The 16,505-nt window shown below is 42.6% G+C and overlaps 2 protein-coding genes across 2 annotated transcripts in view; one reads left to right on the plus strand and one right to left on the minus strand.

Moving 5' to 3' along the window:
- ALKBH1 (alkB homolog 1, histone H2A dioxygenase) lies at nucleotides 1-14,595 on the minus strand. The gene is made up of 6 exons (XM_058806679.1): nucleotides 14,450-14,595; nucleotides 11,636-11,744; nucleotides 7,291-7,453; nucleotides 3,719-3,809; nucleotides 2,444-2,637; nucleotides 1-1,926 (listed from the first exon to the last, which is right to left on the minus strand). Exons 1-6 carry the CDS (start codon nucleotides 14,573-14,575, stop codon nucleotides 1,506-1,508), a joined length of 1,104 nt encoding a protein of 367 aa, XP_058662662.1. The 5' UTR covers nucleotides 14,576-14,595; the 3' UTR covers nucleotides 1-1,505.
- Nucleotides 14,595-16,505, plus strand: part of SLIRP (SRA stem-loop interacting RNA binding protein) — a 4,039-nt gene continuing 2,128 nt past the window's right edge. Inside the window, exons 1-2 of the mRNA XM_058806680.1 lie at nucleotides 14,595-14,735; nucleotides 14,889-14,947. Of these exons, the coding sequence (XP_058662663.1) occupies nucleotides 14,642-14,735; nucleotides 14,889-14,947 (153 nt within the window). The 5' untranslated portion in view covers nucleotides 14,595-14,641. The remainder of the gene's footprint in view (nucleotides 14,736-14,888; nucleotides 14,948-16,505) is intronic.

Consider the following 16,505-nt stretch of genomic DNA (forward strand, 5'->3'; position numbering starts at 1 on the left):
CTGATTATTTTAGACCTTAAGTCACGGGAACACCTTGCAGTTTTGTATAAGGAATTAATTGCATGCAAACACACATTCACCTCCTATGAAATAAGCAGACCAGACACTTTACCCATGAGGAAAAGCTGTCACATATGCATTAAATTGGACTTTTATACTGCAGGCAACACCCCTCTGCAACTGCCCAACAAACCCTGAGCTGCCCATAAGCAAAGCAGCCCTACAGACACATGCAGGGCTCCTCCACAGGAGCTGGCAGATTGCAGAGGGAGTAGATCCAAAAGAAGCCTGGAGGGAACTGCACAAGAGATACAGCAGCATTAACAATACACTGGAACAACTAACAGGGAGAAAAAGAAAAGAAAAAAATAGCCAGCCCCAAAACTGATAGAGATCTTTAATTTAAAACCAAGTAAGTTTATTCATTGTGCAAGTGCAACAAAATACCCCAGGGATAGCACATTCCACTCCAACAATTAAAATTGCATTAAAAAGTAGACAGGATAGTCTGAATCTTAAAAAGAACTAGCACAAAAGCTAGTGCTTTTCTTTGTTTCAATATATTTATCTTTGGGTGACAGAGATAGTCACTGATTAATTTCTTAGGTACTTAATTTACAGCTTCAATGCTTTTATTTGCAAGTCATCCTGCTCCTTATAAATGCTAGCTTGGGACTGGAGAACTGTAACACACAGGCACTTAGGAGAGGGAAGTTTTGAAAGAACGGCGATGTTGGGCTCAGTCACATATGGAGGAGACCCAGTTGGGAGCTACTAGATATTCTAAATAGATATTGCTCCCAACTGTTTCTCTCTAAAATCTGAGATAAGATGTTCAGTACCATTCAGAAAAGCAGATTCTGCTGCAGCTGAGGGGATGCAAGCAGGCAAAAGGAGAGCACAGGACTACAAAAGCTTACAGCAGGTGTTGCTTGAGGGAGCTGCCAGTTTCTGACCACTGAACCCATTTTTGCTGTAGAAGTAATTACCTTGAAAATGCTGCAGGTAGGTCTTACACCCATAGCAGCCTATTCTCATACATACTCGTTACTTTGCTTCAGCTGAGCTTTACATCCCCAACAGGATGCTCTATCACATTGCAATTATGCATCTTCTGCTAACACTCTCTGCCCACTGATTTCAAAATACTTTATAAGCATCACTCCTAAAGCTTAAACCAAGCTTCACCGAAAGCTTAAACCATTTAAGCTTAACCAAGCCTAAAGTTCTCTGACATACAGGTATTTTAAAGGAAACAGAGTACAGTAAACATTTGCAACAAAATGCCAATAGAGTCAATCTCCTGAGTCCCAGTCCTGAACTTATCTTTCTTTTCCTCTGACATTCTTTTTCTCCTCCTACCTATTTATTACAGCAAGAAGGACTACATTTATTCTGCACAAGTTTATTAACCACAATACAGACAAGTACTTCCAGTATTAAGCCAGTTCCTATTTCCATATGGAGATTGCCTGTCTGGTCCATGTCAGTATCATGGCCTGGTCTCAGCTGACTCTGTTTGGTTTGTGTCTTTTGGCTTTGCTGTTCTCATGATAACTGTCTTCAGAGGGTACTTGGCCCTGTCCATTTGTCCCAGATTCCTCTGGAAATTTCTGGCCCTCAGCCAACACCTGTCGAATAGTCATGTTGATGCGGGAGGACTGCAGGTACTTGGCACACACCTGCCAGTCCTCATCAGAGCTGTGCTCAATGACTGAGCCAGCAGGAAGGTCTGAAGGAAGAGCTTGGTGGAGGCAGGAAGGCAGAGCTGTCCCCTCAGGGTTGGGCAGGACCCGGGGCACAGCGTGGTACAGCAGGCGGCTGAAGCCGGACATCACCATGATATCCCCGCTGTGCATGAACATCGCTGTCGGCGCCTCCTCCCGCTTCAGGCCCCCCAGCAAAAATATCGAGGATTGCCCAAAGCTAGAGATGGTGTAAAGATGGGGAGAGAACAAATTCAGGTAGAAAACAATTTTCTGTACAGTAAGAAAATATCAATAGTTAAATTCCTTCATAAAACCACCCCAAGCAATCACAAAAAAGCAGAGGGATGCCTAAGAACAACTTTTAGGTGGGAACATGGCAAACAGACTAAGATCTGGTTCAAGATAGGCAGAGTGTGAGCAATTGCCCTGCCAGGTTTGAAGCTCTGCTGAGTTACTTCTTTAGTACTCAACTGGCACTCTGCTGCTTTAGAATAGACCTGTGCTCTCTGCAAAAGAGCTCTTCACTCCAGGCACTATATCCAGGCTATTCAAGCAGTCCTTAAAGAAAAACTATGTCCCTGACCTACAGCATTCTGTTATTCAAATCTTCTGAGAGTGAAGATTATATACCCAATTAGCAAACCACATCATACTGCCTTCCCATAACCATGTGCAGCCCTAGAAAAAAGCCATCTATCTTTGCATAATACTCAAGTCTGCTTTCCTTGACTCACCTGAATGATAACAGGGGCCGAGAATGGTCAAGTTCAGACTCATCCACATGAATTCCCAGGGAAGAGTCAAAATGATAGTAGTTCAAGATCCCTGCTTGGGCCTGGAAACCTCGAAACCCACAGGCTGCAGCCACTTGCTCTGATAGGAATGCAAGGTCTGAGGGGAAAGGAGTGTGGTGATTTGCTGAGTACTTCTGGAAGGAGAGGGAGGAGAAAAATAAAAAAGAAAGCCACACCCAACACATCAGAGCAGCAAATACACTTGGAAACAAACATTAAAAAAGAACTCAAAATCCTGGCTGATAGTCATGGAGAAGGACATCACATTTCCCTAGAAAATGACTACAACACAGGCAGAACCACAACAAATTTACCTCCTACCATTAAATTCATGGCCTAGGCTGAGACTGACAGAGATTCAATTAATTGTGGAGTTAATCATTATATCTAGATGGTAAACTTGAAATCAGTAAGATTAGTACCAACATCCTGAGGATCATCTCAGCCACAACCTGAAGCTGCCAATGGAAACACAGTTTCATAGCTCATCAACAGAGTTCCAAAACAAGCATCCTTATTCCTTCATTAATAACAAGCAGAAATCAATTGCAAACCTATTTTTTTCTCTCTCCCATAAGTCATTCTGAGAGGACTGGAAGATAATAACCAAACTTTTATTAAGGCCATCCAATAACAAGTTCATCTGGTAAATAAAAGGCTTCAAACAGATTTGGTTATCTGCAACATACAAATAAGATGCGTATTTACTCTGCCAGTGTTTATCAGCCTCCATCTATCTGTTTATTTTGATCAGGATCCTCAAAACAGCTGTTAGTTGGTAAGAATGCACTATAGTGTTCAGACTCATTAAAGTTCCAAAATCACACGAGCAGCAGTTTTTTCTTGTTCTTGCTCACTCCACCGAAGAGTAGTTTCCCAGAAGTCACACTCAGCTTAAGAGTTAGCAATGCTTTTGTAATCATCCCATTTGGTAGGTAAAAATGCTACTTACCCTAAAATAATTGCAGGTTTAAAGCTGAGTGTATGTAAACATGATAACTTTCAAAGGAAAGAATGCAGCAATGGACTTCTGCTGTTAAACCCTTCACAGTAAACCAATACAAATTAAAATGTTCTTAAAAGCACAGTTTGTTAGTGCCTTTCCTCAAGACTGTCTTGTAGGATCATAAACATTTTATTCCATTATGTCCTTTTCTGTTTGCCATTCTGAGTGCTTGTGGCTAAGAAAAATAGAGAAGAATTTCACCTCAATACCTTAGTATCCCAGTTATAATGGTAACCAAGGGTCACCCAGCGCAGCTTCTCCAAGAGGCTCCTGGGCTCCCATTTGCTGGAACCTTTCCTCCTACAAAGACAAAATATAAAGAAATAGGAGATGTGTTAATTTCTGAGGGGTCTTCTGGTACTGCAGCATACAGTAATGAGATTCACTCATCCATTTCACAGCCTATTAAAAGCAATCAATGCTAAACTTTTATTTTCAATGCCAATACTTTTTTCCTCCAAAGACCCTGAAAATTTAGTTCATGGAACGTGTGGAAGCTGTGGGGCCTACTGCCAACTGGTGTCAGTTTGAAAGCTTGTATTTTCAAATGGTACCTAAGAGATTATCCAATGGAAACACAATGAGTAGCGCAGATTAAGAAATCAGAATTAAACATGCCCTACTTGAGCACCCAAAAATGAAAGACCAGAATCTGAAGATCTGAAATCTGCAAATTCAAGGGAAAAATATTCTAGGCACTTAATGGAAAATTACAAGAGAGGAAAATGAGTGCCTGTCAGTGAAGCATAGCATGCTGTCTAATATTGCAAAGGATGGTTAGTTCTACTACGTGGTACTTTGATGAAATGTCCTTAGGACAGGCTGACTTGCAGTAAGCAGCAAGACTTCTCTAGCTATGACCACAGTGTCAAGGAGTCTGGACTGCAGGTGTTCCCTTATCCAGACTGCCTTGCAGGACAAAGAACTGTTCTTCTCACGTGACAACCCTGAAGTAAAGGGACTGAGTAATCTGAGGCCACACACCAATTTACCATTCTTATTTGTAAGTGATAAAAGCTAGAAGAGGCTTCAAGGAGAGGCTTCTAGGACAGACTATGGAAAAGCCTTTGAAAAGTTACAGAGTACAAATAACTAAATGAGATGGAAATATGTTAATGACAAATACAAAAAGGAAGGTACACATCTATCTTCTAGTCTACTCATTCCAGCAATTTCAGCATACTTTTCTCAAGCCAAGTCACGTCTTATGGTAAAAAAAAGAAAAATATAGTAAAGGGAAATATATTCAGAAGATAAACAGTAGTACCAGACGGCTGGCTCTCATTTATAGCCTCATTAGTTCAGCATGACATGCTCTCTTTTACAAAAAAAGATTGATATTTGTGCTGTCATGGTCAAGTCTCAGCCAAACATCTGCATTTAATGTGCATTTCTACCTGGATACACAGCTTGTTCCTGCCCTTCAACTATGCCATCTGATAGCTCATAAGATAAAGCAGGAACAGGAGTAAAATGCAAGTTTCTTTACCTTTAGCAATTTTTCTTAGCTCACTGATTACTGAAAACAGTCTTTCCAATTTCCATCTGTCATAGGGTAACAGCAACTGCAATTACCATAAACACCAACACAGTAAATGTCAAATACATGCTGCTTGGAACAATTTGTGTAGCCCACAAGCAGGCAACACAGCATTTAGAAAAGGGAGAGCCCACAGCTTGTTCTTGTACATCTTTCAACTGACAATGTTCATAATGAAACAATTTTAGCATGTGCCTTTTGAAAGTGCCCTTTTTGTGCTACAGTGCTAGAATGTTTGCACAACAGCAAGAGCCCAAATGCATGTGGGAAGTCCCTATTCCCAGAACTTGGTATTTTACATGTGATTTCATATATGATTGCTAAGAAGGGGCAAGTATGAGTGTTGTGTATCTGGAAACAATGAGGTCCCACAAGAAAGCACAGAAAAGGTCTGGTACAACTATGTTAGAAAAAGACTGAACAGCATGAGAGCTTTGGTTTGAAGATCCCTTGTTTCTTTATATGCTGGTAATGACTGCATCTGTAAAACCCCTCCAGCCTTTTCCTTATACACAAGAAAAGACATACCTATATATCTGTATGTCTATATCTCCCTCGTGGGAATGCTCTATTCCCTTTTATGCTTTTAATTGTCCCCAGTACCAGAGAAAATACTCAGGCTCCACTTTTGAGGAAAGCATAGCATATCTGTCTAGGAATTGTATAGATTCACCCTACTTTGTGATTCCTGCATCCTGAAAAGAGCAGATAAGCCATGACCCAAGCACATGCATGCATTATCCTAATGGCTTTAAATAGCATTAAAGGTGTGACCCATGTTGGAAGCAGACCTCTTTTCAGTTAGGCACTGTTTCCTGCCTCCCTGAAACACTTTCACTCCAGATACTAGAGAGGCTGGCTAGTTCCATCTGCTGCCTCTAGGTATAAGCACAAATACAGCAGTTTGCTCACTTGAAGGTAAAGACTTCATAAAATTACCAGGGTTGCTGCCAGCCATCATTTTTCTAAACACTGTTTTCAACTGAACTGGATTCAGCTGCAAATTAACCTCTGCTCTGATCATTCTCTGCACACAGGAGGTCCTGCTGGAGAGGCCTGTCAAACTGGAACAGCACCCCACTTTTTTCAGCCATTGGGCACAATTCACAATCCTTTCACAGAACAATTTTTCATTCTTGATGGAACACAAAAATGGTGTGTACATTTCTGTGACTAATTCTGACTGAGCCTGGAAAACAGAGGTCAGAGTATAACTTCTCTCCTAGGTGCAAACACCTAGAAGTCCCAATCTTGCTTTTGCCACTCTATGTCTTGTAGATGTCAAGAGGTTCTTGAAGAAACATCTCAGCACGTCAACCTCACTAAGAGACTGAGGTGGAAGATGAGCATTGTAGAGAACTCTGGTTGCACCATCACACAAAACAATCATTATGAAAAATGAGCAGTGAAATTAATAAGGTAACAAAATTATCCAAACAGCTAAAAGATTGTGTACTGTAAACAGTCTGTCTTATATGTATTTTTACAGGACTTCATTAAAGTTCAAGCATTAAAAGACTTTTCCTTTTTTTAAACTTTCTACTTGACTTCAAAACTGGGAAAATTCTCCATTAAATTCCAGATCAGGTAGAGGAAAGGCAGCTACATCAGCCACAGAACTCTGAACGTGATGGAATCTTTCAGATTAAACAGGATTGCTATTAAAATGGTACATTTAATACATTTAATTCAACGTCAAGCTGAATTAAGAAGAACCACAAACAAAACCAAACCAAAAGAAATACTTTAGAAAATGAGAACACAGAAACTGTTAGATTTGAGAAGTTCAAGGAAGTACAGCTAACAGCATTTCTATTACATTGTTCTGGGTCTAAGAGCTGACTGGGAAGGAGTGCTACCATTAGTGGGGAGTTTTGCAAAGGATCTGTTTTGTCTCAGGAAAACTGAGGCCCAGAGAGACTTCACAGTTCCACTCGTAGCTGAGCTCAGCCAGCTTCAAGCACCACAGCAGCCAGGGTCACTATGTAACAGGTCACCAATGGCTTTAGAACAATATGCTACTGGAAAATCCTACTGAGAATGAAAGCAGAGAATTAGCAAGGATGCACATGAAGCCATGAAATATCCATCTTTAAATTGGCATGTCTGACACCATCTGTATTCTGCCAGCATGTACACAATCTTCTTCAGCTTCCCTTCCCTGCTCCATTTTCTTCGACCTTCTCAAAGGTGAGATCTGGCTCCATCAGTTTTGACCATGAAAGGTGACAGTGGACTCACCTCAGCTGCTCCTTGCTCTGTCCCCACAGGTCAGTGGTCTTCTCAGGAGCCATGTGCAGGTGCAGGTTGCAGACATTGGGTTTCTCAGGGTATAGCTTGAGACACTGCTTCACCCAGTGACGCTGGCAGCCAGCAAGGAAAGGGTTTGCTATGAAAATAAACCCTGACCACAAAGAAAAAAGGAGAGGATGGAGACAAAGTAGGATTAGGCGTTTCCCTGGGGTTTTTTTCTGAATTTAGAGCAAAGGATAGGAGCCAGAGTTAGAGGAAAAAACCTCCTTAGAATACAACTATTGATTGTGCATATAAGCTGATGAAATCTATTCTAGTTAAGTTAAAACTTATTGGCCTTTTTTCAGAAAAAACAAATGGTGGCACAAGGTAGAAGGCAGAGAGGGCAGCCAACACTAGTCCAAAGAAAAATTACAATAAAGAACCTATCTATGTAAGGCATACTTATTACACGAGTTAAAGGAGTAAGAACATGGAAATCCAGTTGTTTTGGAGTAAATTTTATTTCTTAAATTATTCAGCATGACTTTTCTCTTAAGCCCAGCAAAGTTAGAGCAATTCTGGCCTAGCTTTTCTATGCTTCAAACTAACTTTATCCCTGGCTCTGAACTCATACTGTCTTCCTACTGCTACTTCAGAAAGAAGTCCCTGAGCTGAGCAAGTGTCTAGTAATGTAAAGTGTCCTCCACTTTTCTTCATGCCTATTTCCATTTAAGTCTGGTTGTATCCATATTTGCATTTTGATATGGTAACACTCAGAAATGGCCATGAAAGTCAAATGATATCCCAAACCACTTGTTATTGACTGTGAATACGTTGCAGGCATTGTTAATTAACAAAACAAAATAAACATGCAGCTACTCTGCACATTCATTCACCCAGGCACCTCAGGCAGGGTTCAAGCAGCAGCCCATATGAGAGATGCTATTAATCTGTACTGTACCTACTCTGAGAATCAAGGCATTCTCTCAAAGACTGTCAGTTCAATAAGACTCACCAACACAAAATCCACATGTAAAGAGAGATAAGGATGTAAGAGGAACAAAGAAAAAGGAGGTTTCAGGAAGAGCTACCTGCCAGCATACCTCAAAGACTCAAGATTAAAGTGACTGGTTAGAAAAAAAGCCTTCAGTGTATTAATAACACATGGTCATTCACTTCACTCTGTTCCCTGCACTCTGTTCCCTGCACTTTCAGAATATGGCAGCCTTCTGATAGGTTTGACTACAAGATGTTTCTTTGCCAGAAGCATTATATTTACTTTCTGCTGGCATCTACATAGAACAATAATGGAGAATAATAATACTGCCCTTCCTGTCTACCGCTTTTGATGTGGGGTTCTTGAAGCACTTTACTACATTCATGAAATTTCACTCTACTATGTATGTGTTATCCCCAGGTATTAATGAAGGCATTGAAGCCTGGAGAGTTAGTTACAAGCAGAGATGAGAACAAGAATCCAGACTTTATGGCTTTTATCTCACAGACTTAGAACATGCTCATGTCTTTCCAAACCTTTCCTTGACCTAGGTTTCTCTTAAGAAACTAGACTGGTCTAGATTTACAAAAGCAGTAACAACTAAAAAGTGGGTTACTACTATTCTCATTGCGTCAAAAAAGGCAGAAACTGAATTTCTAACAGTTGCGAAGTTTTACTATAAAATTTTGTACAAACATAGAACAAAGACCAATAGTGCTAGAAATCTGTGACTTGCACTCACTGAGTGAGAAAAGTGAGAAATAAGAAATATTTCTGTAGCAATCTTTCTGAACTGACTGAAGAACATCTCAGACAAACTTTGAAGATATAATTGAACCTCTTGCCCTTGAAAGATGTGAGGGGAAAGGGTAAAATAATTATTCTTTGTGAATCTGTGTACTAAAGGAAACTGCCCTGAGGAAGTAGGTGCAATTCTCTTACTGCAGCACTATCTTGCTATGTACTACAAATTAATTTGCATCTAATGAAAGTGGTCTCCAACCACAGTCAAAGGAAGGATGAGATATGTAAGACATGTAGATGTCTAATAACAAGAAAAACCTCTCACAAAACAAAAATGTCAGTTACAAAGACCCAAAGACAGCATCACATTCTTCTCAGGATACAACAGAAATTCATCCAGATTCCTTCATCTTCTCTTTCATTGCTTACTGTGGGGACAAAACCAAAGTACTTCCTTTCCCTTTGCTCATAGAAAAACTAAAGAAATTCTTACTTCAATTAGAAGGCTATTGGGACAGCTGTTTCCACATCTCCTACTGTTTAAGAATGTCCAGATAAAGGAAACTGAAAAATGATAAAATACTATTCTCCTCAAGTCCACACCTGACTTGATGCTAAACAGGACAAATAATTTGTCAATGTATTTCCATTTCATTTTAGTAAAAGGTTTCCTTTGCCAAAGCAGAAGAGAAATGCAGTTAAGTGGAACACCTGTGATTCCCCACACACCCTATGTAATTACCAGGGAAGACATTTAGACAGACAGTAAATGACAAGCAGACCAAGCACGGGCAGCTATAATATGACAGACAAGTGGAACAAAACATTTACAGAGGCAAGAAAAGACAGAAGCCTTTCTCCTGAAGTTATTCAATTCCCTGTGTATTAAATATGCCAGATGGGTAGCATGGCTGCCTCAGTTTCAGAAATGGTAGGCTGGCTTCAAAGCAACCCACACAGAAACTGAGTCCCCAATGAATGGAAAGAAACATGAGAAAAAAACATAATTAATCAAACAAAAATTCCTGAAATAAGGAGGATCTGGGGAACTACAAACTCATCAGTCTTACCAAAACCCCTGATAAAATGATGAAGCATTGTCAAACTTTGACAGTAGCAACTTCTAGACACATGGTGATTGGGAACAGAGAGCATGGAAGACAGATTTTGTCTAACCAGCCCTACTGCCTGCTACAGTGAGATGTTCAGACAAGGGGAAAACAGGGGATTATGTTTACCTTGGCTTTAGAAAAGTTTTCCATATGGTCTTCTACAGCACCACTGGAGCCAAACTGGGAGCCATAATTTTTTTGGGCAAATTGAAAAAGTAAGCAAAAGGTGGATGCATCACCAGGCTTAAAGAATATTGATTTGATGCTTCAAAGTCTAACCAGCAGCTGTTATGAGCTGCATTCGTTGATCCTGGGGCAAAGATAACTACAACTACATCAACAATGTGGATGATGGGACGTTCATCCTCATTTCACTTACAGAAGTGAAATTACACTAAACTGGGGCAGCAGTGGATCTTCTGCAGGCTAGTGCTGCCCCTGGAAAGGACTCTGACAAATAAGAATGGGCCTCAGAAGTTCAAGAGTGGTAATTCTGCATCTGGGGCAGAATAACACCATGCAACAGTATGGCCCAAGGGTCAAGAGCAGCTCCAAACCAAGGCCAGGCTGCCTAGAGGACAAACTGTGAGCAGCAGTGAGGGCTGTGACACAAGTGACAGACACATCCTGGTATTGGTGAGCACGACCCACAGGCATGAGAGAGGAGGGGAGCCTGAATCTTCTCAGATGTGCACAGCAAGATTGTGAGAGACAACAGTCATAAGAAACTCAGATGTGCACAGCAAGATTGTGAGAGACAACAGTCATAAGAAACAGCAAGACAAATTTTTAGTAGATATCGGGTTTAAGAAAAAAACATGGCCAAACACTGGTACAGGTGCCCAGAGAGGGCAAGTAATCTCTCTCCTTGGAGATTTCCAGAACTTACCCATACAAAGCTCTCAGCATCCTGATCTAACTTGCAACTTCATCCTGCTTTAAGCAGGGTGTTGGCTTAGACCTCTGGAGGTGCCTTCCAACCTAATACCTCTCTGTGACTATACCAGGTAAACTGCAAACCTAAACCACATTTCCACTTCTGAAATAACCTGCCTAATGTAATTACTCTATATTGAATAGGCCCAAAGGTTCTTATTCACTTACTGTACTCCATGTCCTACACTGACAAATAGATGCCACACTTCAACTGTGAAACTACTGAATTTCAGCCATGTACCCAATGAGCATGATGTATATTGAAGAAAAACAGATTCTACAGAAATAAAGTCTCTGCCAAAGGCAACAGGAGTCCATTCTCATGAGCTATAGTCTGGCTGATCTCACTGTGAAACAACTGGCTCTTCTCACCTTTATAAATATTACTGGACCCCACCCTTTAGCTGATTTGTTTGTCCTCCTGCACTTACGACAACATTAAATTACACTTAGGCAAACCAAAATAGCTTTTTCAGGCAGAACAAGAAAAATAAGATTGACACTGCATGAATTCAAAGCAATGAGGTTGTGTTTAACTTTTCTTGAAATCAGAGGTACCTACCTGGATACCCACTGAGGCCATAGGCTTTCCACTGGCTAACTGGCTGTAATCCTGCTCTGTAGGCATCTTGATCACTGACTGAAGAAATACTGAGCTGTGATCTGAACACCTGGAAAAATAAAACAGATCTGGTTAAAAAAAGAGTGAGAAACACAAAACTCATCCAAAAATAGCATCTGAAAGGAAGAGTGCTACCATGTTTGAAGGCAACTCTTGTGAAAATGCCAAATGTACCACAAAGCTACTGCCTCAACAGCTGTGACCAGGACAGGGCAAACAGAGCCAGTACACACTGAACATAAGAATCAAAAGGTACTTACAGGTTTTATCTAGGGATGAGATGTCTCCCACTCATTAAAAAACCCAAACAATATATACCAATGAGAAAAAATTCATCATGATTTGTCCATTTCCATAGTAGGGCCTCATCATCATAAAACATTCTGGTAACTATCATCCTCCATTAGAGAGCAACATACTCATAACACTCCTTACTTTCACAGAACATTCCAATTACAGGTTGCCCATGATCCTAGAGGGTAGATGACTAATCTCATCTCTAATTTCAGAAGGATAAGCAGTACAGCAATGAAGTTGCCAAAGCTGTGATATATGAAGGACTACAGAAACTCTGTCAATTCTGAATGCCACAATGCCAATTCTGTTCCAAACAGCAGGATCAACAGCTCAAGGCTTGGCAAGATGTGTTTACTTGACATACTCCCTTATGTTACAACAACACATGTATTGAAGCTAACATTTGCTGGTAAAAAACCTCCAAACTCATTCTACTGTGTTTCCACTCCCTTCTTCCCTTAGGACAGGGAACTGTCTTGAGGAGGGCAAGGCAGAAGCAAGTTGGTTTTGTTCTGGCTTAGTTCCCCAGTCCAGCTCTCCATGCAGCAGTGGAACAGTACAGGTTCATATAAGGAAAGAGATGGCCAGGCACAGAAGGAATAAACAGGCAGAGACTGCAAGACTTGGTCTATGACACTTATAATGTGTCAAATTAGGGCCTTTGCACACAGCCTCTGTAGTGGGGCATGTGTAAATCAGTCTCTCTGCAGCTGACAGCTCTGGTTAACATTTTCTGAACAATAGGATTAAATTACATACATAGAAGTTCTAAGAAATTCTGAACTATTGCTGGACAGCTTTTGGCAATATGATCAACTTTACCAATTTTTCAGCTCTTTGTCAAAAGCAGCTTTGTGAGTGCCAGCCTTGAGCTTACTTCACAGTTCTGTCCACAGAGCATCCCCAGGAAGTCTCATCCTCTGACCAAAGCTCTGCCACCTCACTGCCTGCTCAAAGTGCTTGCACACCAGCTATTGTCTGGACTTTTGGAGAACAGAAGGTATTTCTGTGCTGAAGAATTACATGTGCTGAATCAGTTAAACAAGCCTGGTAACAGGGCAGATGGGGTATGTCACACTTCACTGAAGAGCTCAACTGCATGAAGCAGTTTTCTGAGAAAAAAGAAGCAATATTATCCAGGCCAATCTGCCTGGCCAGTGTGTCTTAAAGTGAAACAGCAGATTTTTTAACCTGGTGGAAAGAGGAATAAAATATTTTTTCACCAGTAGTTGCTACCTGATCTTAGAAGGTAACAGGCACAAAGAGTCATTTTGAAAGAAGACAGATCCTTGTGATGTTCTCAAATTGAAATCAAAATGAATTTCCCAGAAGAGCCATAATGCTCTAATCCTTTACCAAATACAGGATTCCAGCAAGCTCAAGAAAGGCTGAGATGTTAACAACTTCCTTAGTTAATTCTAATGCTTCTAACAATTTCATATGGGTCAGGTTTTGTGTTTCATTAGCAACAGCAAAATTAGAGTCCAAAGAGATAGAAAAATAAATAGCTTAATAGAACACTAACAAGAAAAGACTAAGCATTGAAACAATGAAAAATTAGGCAAAGTTTCATTTTAACTATACTCCTCACTCCTTTTTTTGACATAAGCTCATAAGTAGAAAATCCCTAGATAACAACACTTCAGCAGATTTGTGTCATTCTTTTGTGAGGTGACAAAACAGAAGACAAGTTTTAAGGATAATTTCTTCATCACTGAAGCCATGGTAAATGACTACGATGGCTCCTACTTTCAGCAGTGCTGATGACTGTATTCCCCAGCCCACTGTAGCAGCCGAACTCATCCTGATGACTAAGCCAAGCATTTATTATACAGGCGCGAGAAAGGAGAAGAAACTTGACAGGGGGGAAGGCAGTACCGCATGGGGAAGCTGATTCCAGCCCAGGTTTTTCAGGGCTAAGACAAGGGCTAGCAAGGAAACAGTGTCAGTTCCGAGAATGAAACTCGCCGTGTTTTATGTCCATACATTCTGCTGCTTCAGTATCAAGTGGTTCTGTAAGAGACTTCGAAGTTCCCTAACTGCAGTATAGGGAGCTAATTAAATATTATGAAAGTAAATATAAGGAAAAGTAGTAAATCTGTGACTGTGGCATGGCGCTGGGCAGCGTGCCCCGGCTCAGGGACACCCCGTGCGAGCCTGGCTCTGGGGCCGCGGGCAGAGGGGCCCCGGGCCCTGCCCAGCTGCCCCGCTCGGCTCACGCTCTCACTTTTAAACCAGCACACGGACGCGTAAGAGGCTCAGCGCTCGACTGCAGCATCCTCTAGACAGAAAGGACGCGGCACCAGGGATTCGGCGTGGGGCACGAAAGGAAAAGGCAGGTGGAGAGAGCAGGCTACAGCGACACCGACACAGCCCCGCACTGAGACACCGCACCGAGGGCGGGACGCGCTCCGGGCCGCTCGCCGCGGGGCGCGGGCAGAAGCAGCCCAGCATTACCTGCCCCCCCGGCGCAGAGAAGTCCACCACGCCCCGCAAGTCGGACGCGTCGCGCTGCCGATAGAAGCGAAAGAGCCGGCGGAACGCATCCTCCCCACCCTCACGGGTCAGGGCCGCCGCCGCCATTTCGGGCCGGCCGGGGCGGGGCCGCCCCTCCCTCTCTCCGTCCCTCCCTCTCACCGCAGTCCCGACATGGCGGCGGCCAGTGCGGTGCGGACGGTCGGGCGCCGCTCCCGGCGGCTCTTCGACATCTTCGTGGCTGAGATTCCCTGGACGGTGTCGAGCAGTGAGTGTGCGCCCCCCTCCCATCCCTCGCCGCTGCTGGGGCCGGTGGGGTTGGGCGGCCTCGCCGCGTGTGCCGGCACAGGCCGGCGTGGGCCAGGGCGGCGCGGCTGCGCGGAGGCGCCGGGCCCGGGTAACCTGGTGCGTTTTCCCACAGAGGAGCTGAAGGAGTACTTCTCCCAGTTCGGGTCGGTGCAGAGGTGCCAGCTGCCTTTCGTGAGTACCCGCGCCTCCTCCGGGCCGCACTTCGTGTCTTCTCGGCGAGGCGGGAAGAGCCGCCGGCTGCTCCTGCGGCTGAGGCCTTGCCCCGAAGCAGCTCCCCCGCTTCCTTGGAGCTGCAGTCTGGACCCCTCATCTTGAACTCTAGTGAGGTTTTCAGGGCTCTCTACCCTTAGCTCCTTCTTCCAGGAGTGCCACTAGTTGTCTGCCAGCGCTCGGCCTCATTGAAGCTTAGTGGTTTCCGTTGGCTTTCAAAGAGCTTTACAAAGTACATCCTTCAGCATCCTGTTGATGCTGCCATTTCTGAATAATTAATCTAAGTGCTTTGAGCTTCTCTATAATCGTGTTGACATTTTTCAGACAGAGAATAAAGTTTTTGTGTGCCTGGTCTCACTGGCCAAAAACTAAAGATGTGGGTATGAACCTACCGTCTTTTCCTGCTGTGGATTAAGACCCCGTCCAGAGTGCAGGGCTAACACAAAACCCATAACCTCTGCGGGGTGCTGCCAGTGCCTCTGTGGTTTAGGCTGTTTATCTTCTGAGTGTATAGATCGGGGATTGTAGTATCTAGTGCATTTTTTAAAAGATGAACGGTCAAAAAAAGTGTTCCTTTGCAGGTAAATTGCAGGCATTGCTTGAAGTGTAAAGGTTCTGTCTGCTTGTTTCTCCACTTGAAGTAATCCTGTTAAATTAAGCTCAGTGGGTAGTGAACGTCAGTTAGTGAGCTGATGGGTTCACTCCGTGTTGAGGATTAGTTTGGCAATGGAGAAAGTTTGAAACAGGCTGGTTGTTATGAACACTTGAAGCTTAGGTGCCTGCCTATCATATTTTCCCTCAAGCCCAGGTCAGACTGCATTGTTTTGTTGCGAAGTCTGGTAGCTTACCACAAACTTACCTCCATCACAGGTTCAAGTGATGCATGTGTGTACATTAACATTCAGTGAATACTTGAGGAGTTTCATTACTGCTTAAAACCCGGAGGTACAAAAATCACCAGTGCAGGACAGCCTAATTTAGACATCACTGTGGTACTGAAACCAGCAGTACCTTGTAGGTGGTTTGGAAGTGCTGCCACTTATGCCTGATGATGAGAGTGGCTGAGCTGTTGTGAACTCGGAGTGGGATCCGAGTAGGGACAGAAGGCACTTGGCTTTTTCTCATTATCACCCGTTTATTGACAACTGTCTTTTCTGACTGGCACATCATTTCTAAAAATAACGTTTTTCTTTTTAGTGCAGTTAGTGCTTGTCATTCTGAATGGCACTCTGCTTTTGTAGTGTCTTAAGCAGCTGCTTTATCTTGCTGAATGTTGTTCAAGTACTGTGGCCATTTAAATGTCAGTTCTGTTGTGACTGGCTTATTAGTAGATAAATACTGCGGTTAGAAACTACTGTCTATATATTATTCTAGGCTTCAACTGTATCTTAAGATCGTGATTTTTTGTTATTATTGCTAGATTCAAATTGAGAGGCATGTAGAACAGCCTGTGCTAGACCCCTCACACTATTACTGACACCAAATGTCTTAGTGTGAAAAAGGCTCCTGAAACAGCAAG

Source organism: Ammospiza caudacuta, chromosome 6, assembly GCF_027887145.1.
Source record: "Ammospiza caudacuta isolate bAmmCau1 chromosome 6, bAmmCau1.pri, whole genome shotgun sequence".
Classification (NCBI taxonomy): domain Eukaryota; kingdom Metazoa; phylum Chordata; class Aves; order Passeriformes; family Passerellidae; genus Ammospiza; species Ammospiza caudacuta.

Bases quoted from the DNA above. Each gene is read 5' to 3' on its own strand.
- ALKBH1 (XM_058806679.1), bottom strand. From the start codon at position 14,575: ATGGCGGCGGCGGCCCTGACCCGTGAGGGTGGGGAGGATGCGTTCCGC. The intron at 3,810-7,290 runs GTGAGTCCACTG...TTGTCTTTGTAG, and splicing joins CAGAGCAAGGAGCAGCTGAG to GAGGAAAGGTTCCAGCAAAT. The intron at 1,927-2,443 runs GTGAGTCAAGGA...CACCATCTCTAG, and splicing joins CGGCCCCTGTTATCATTCAG to CTTTGGGCAATCCTCGATAT.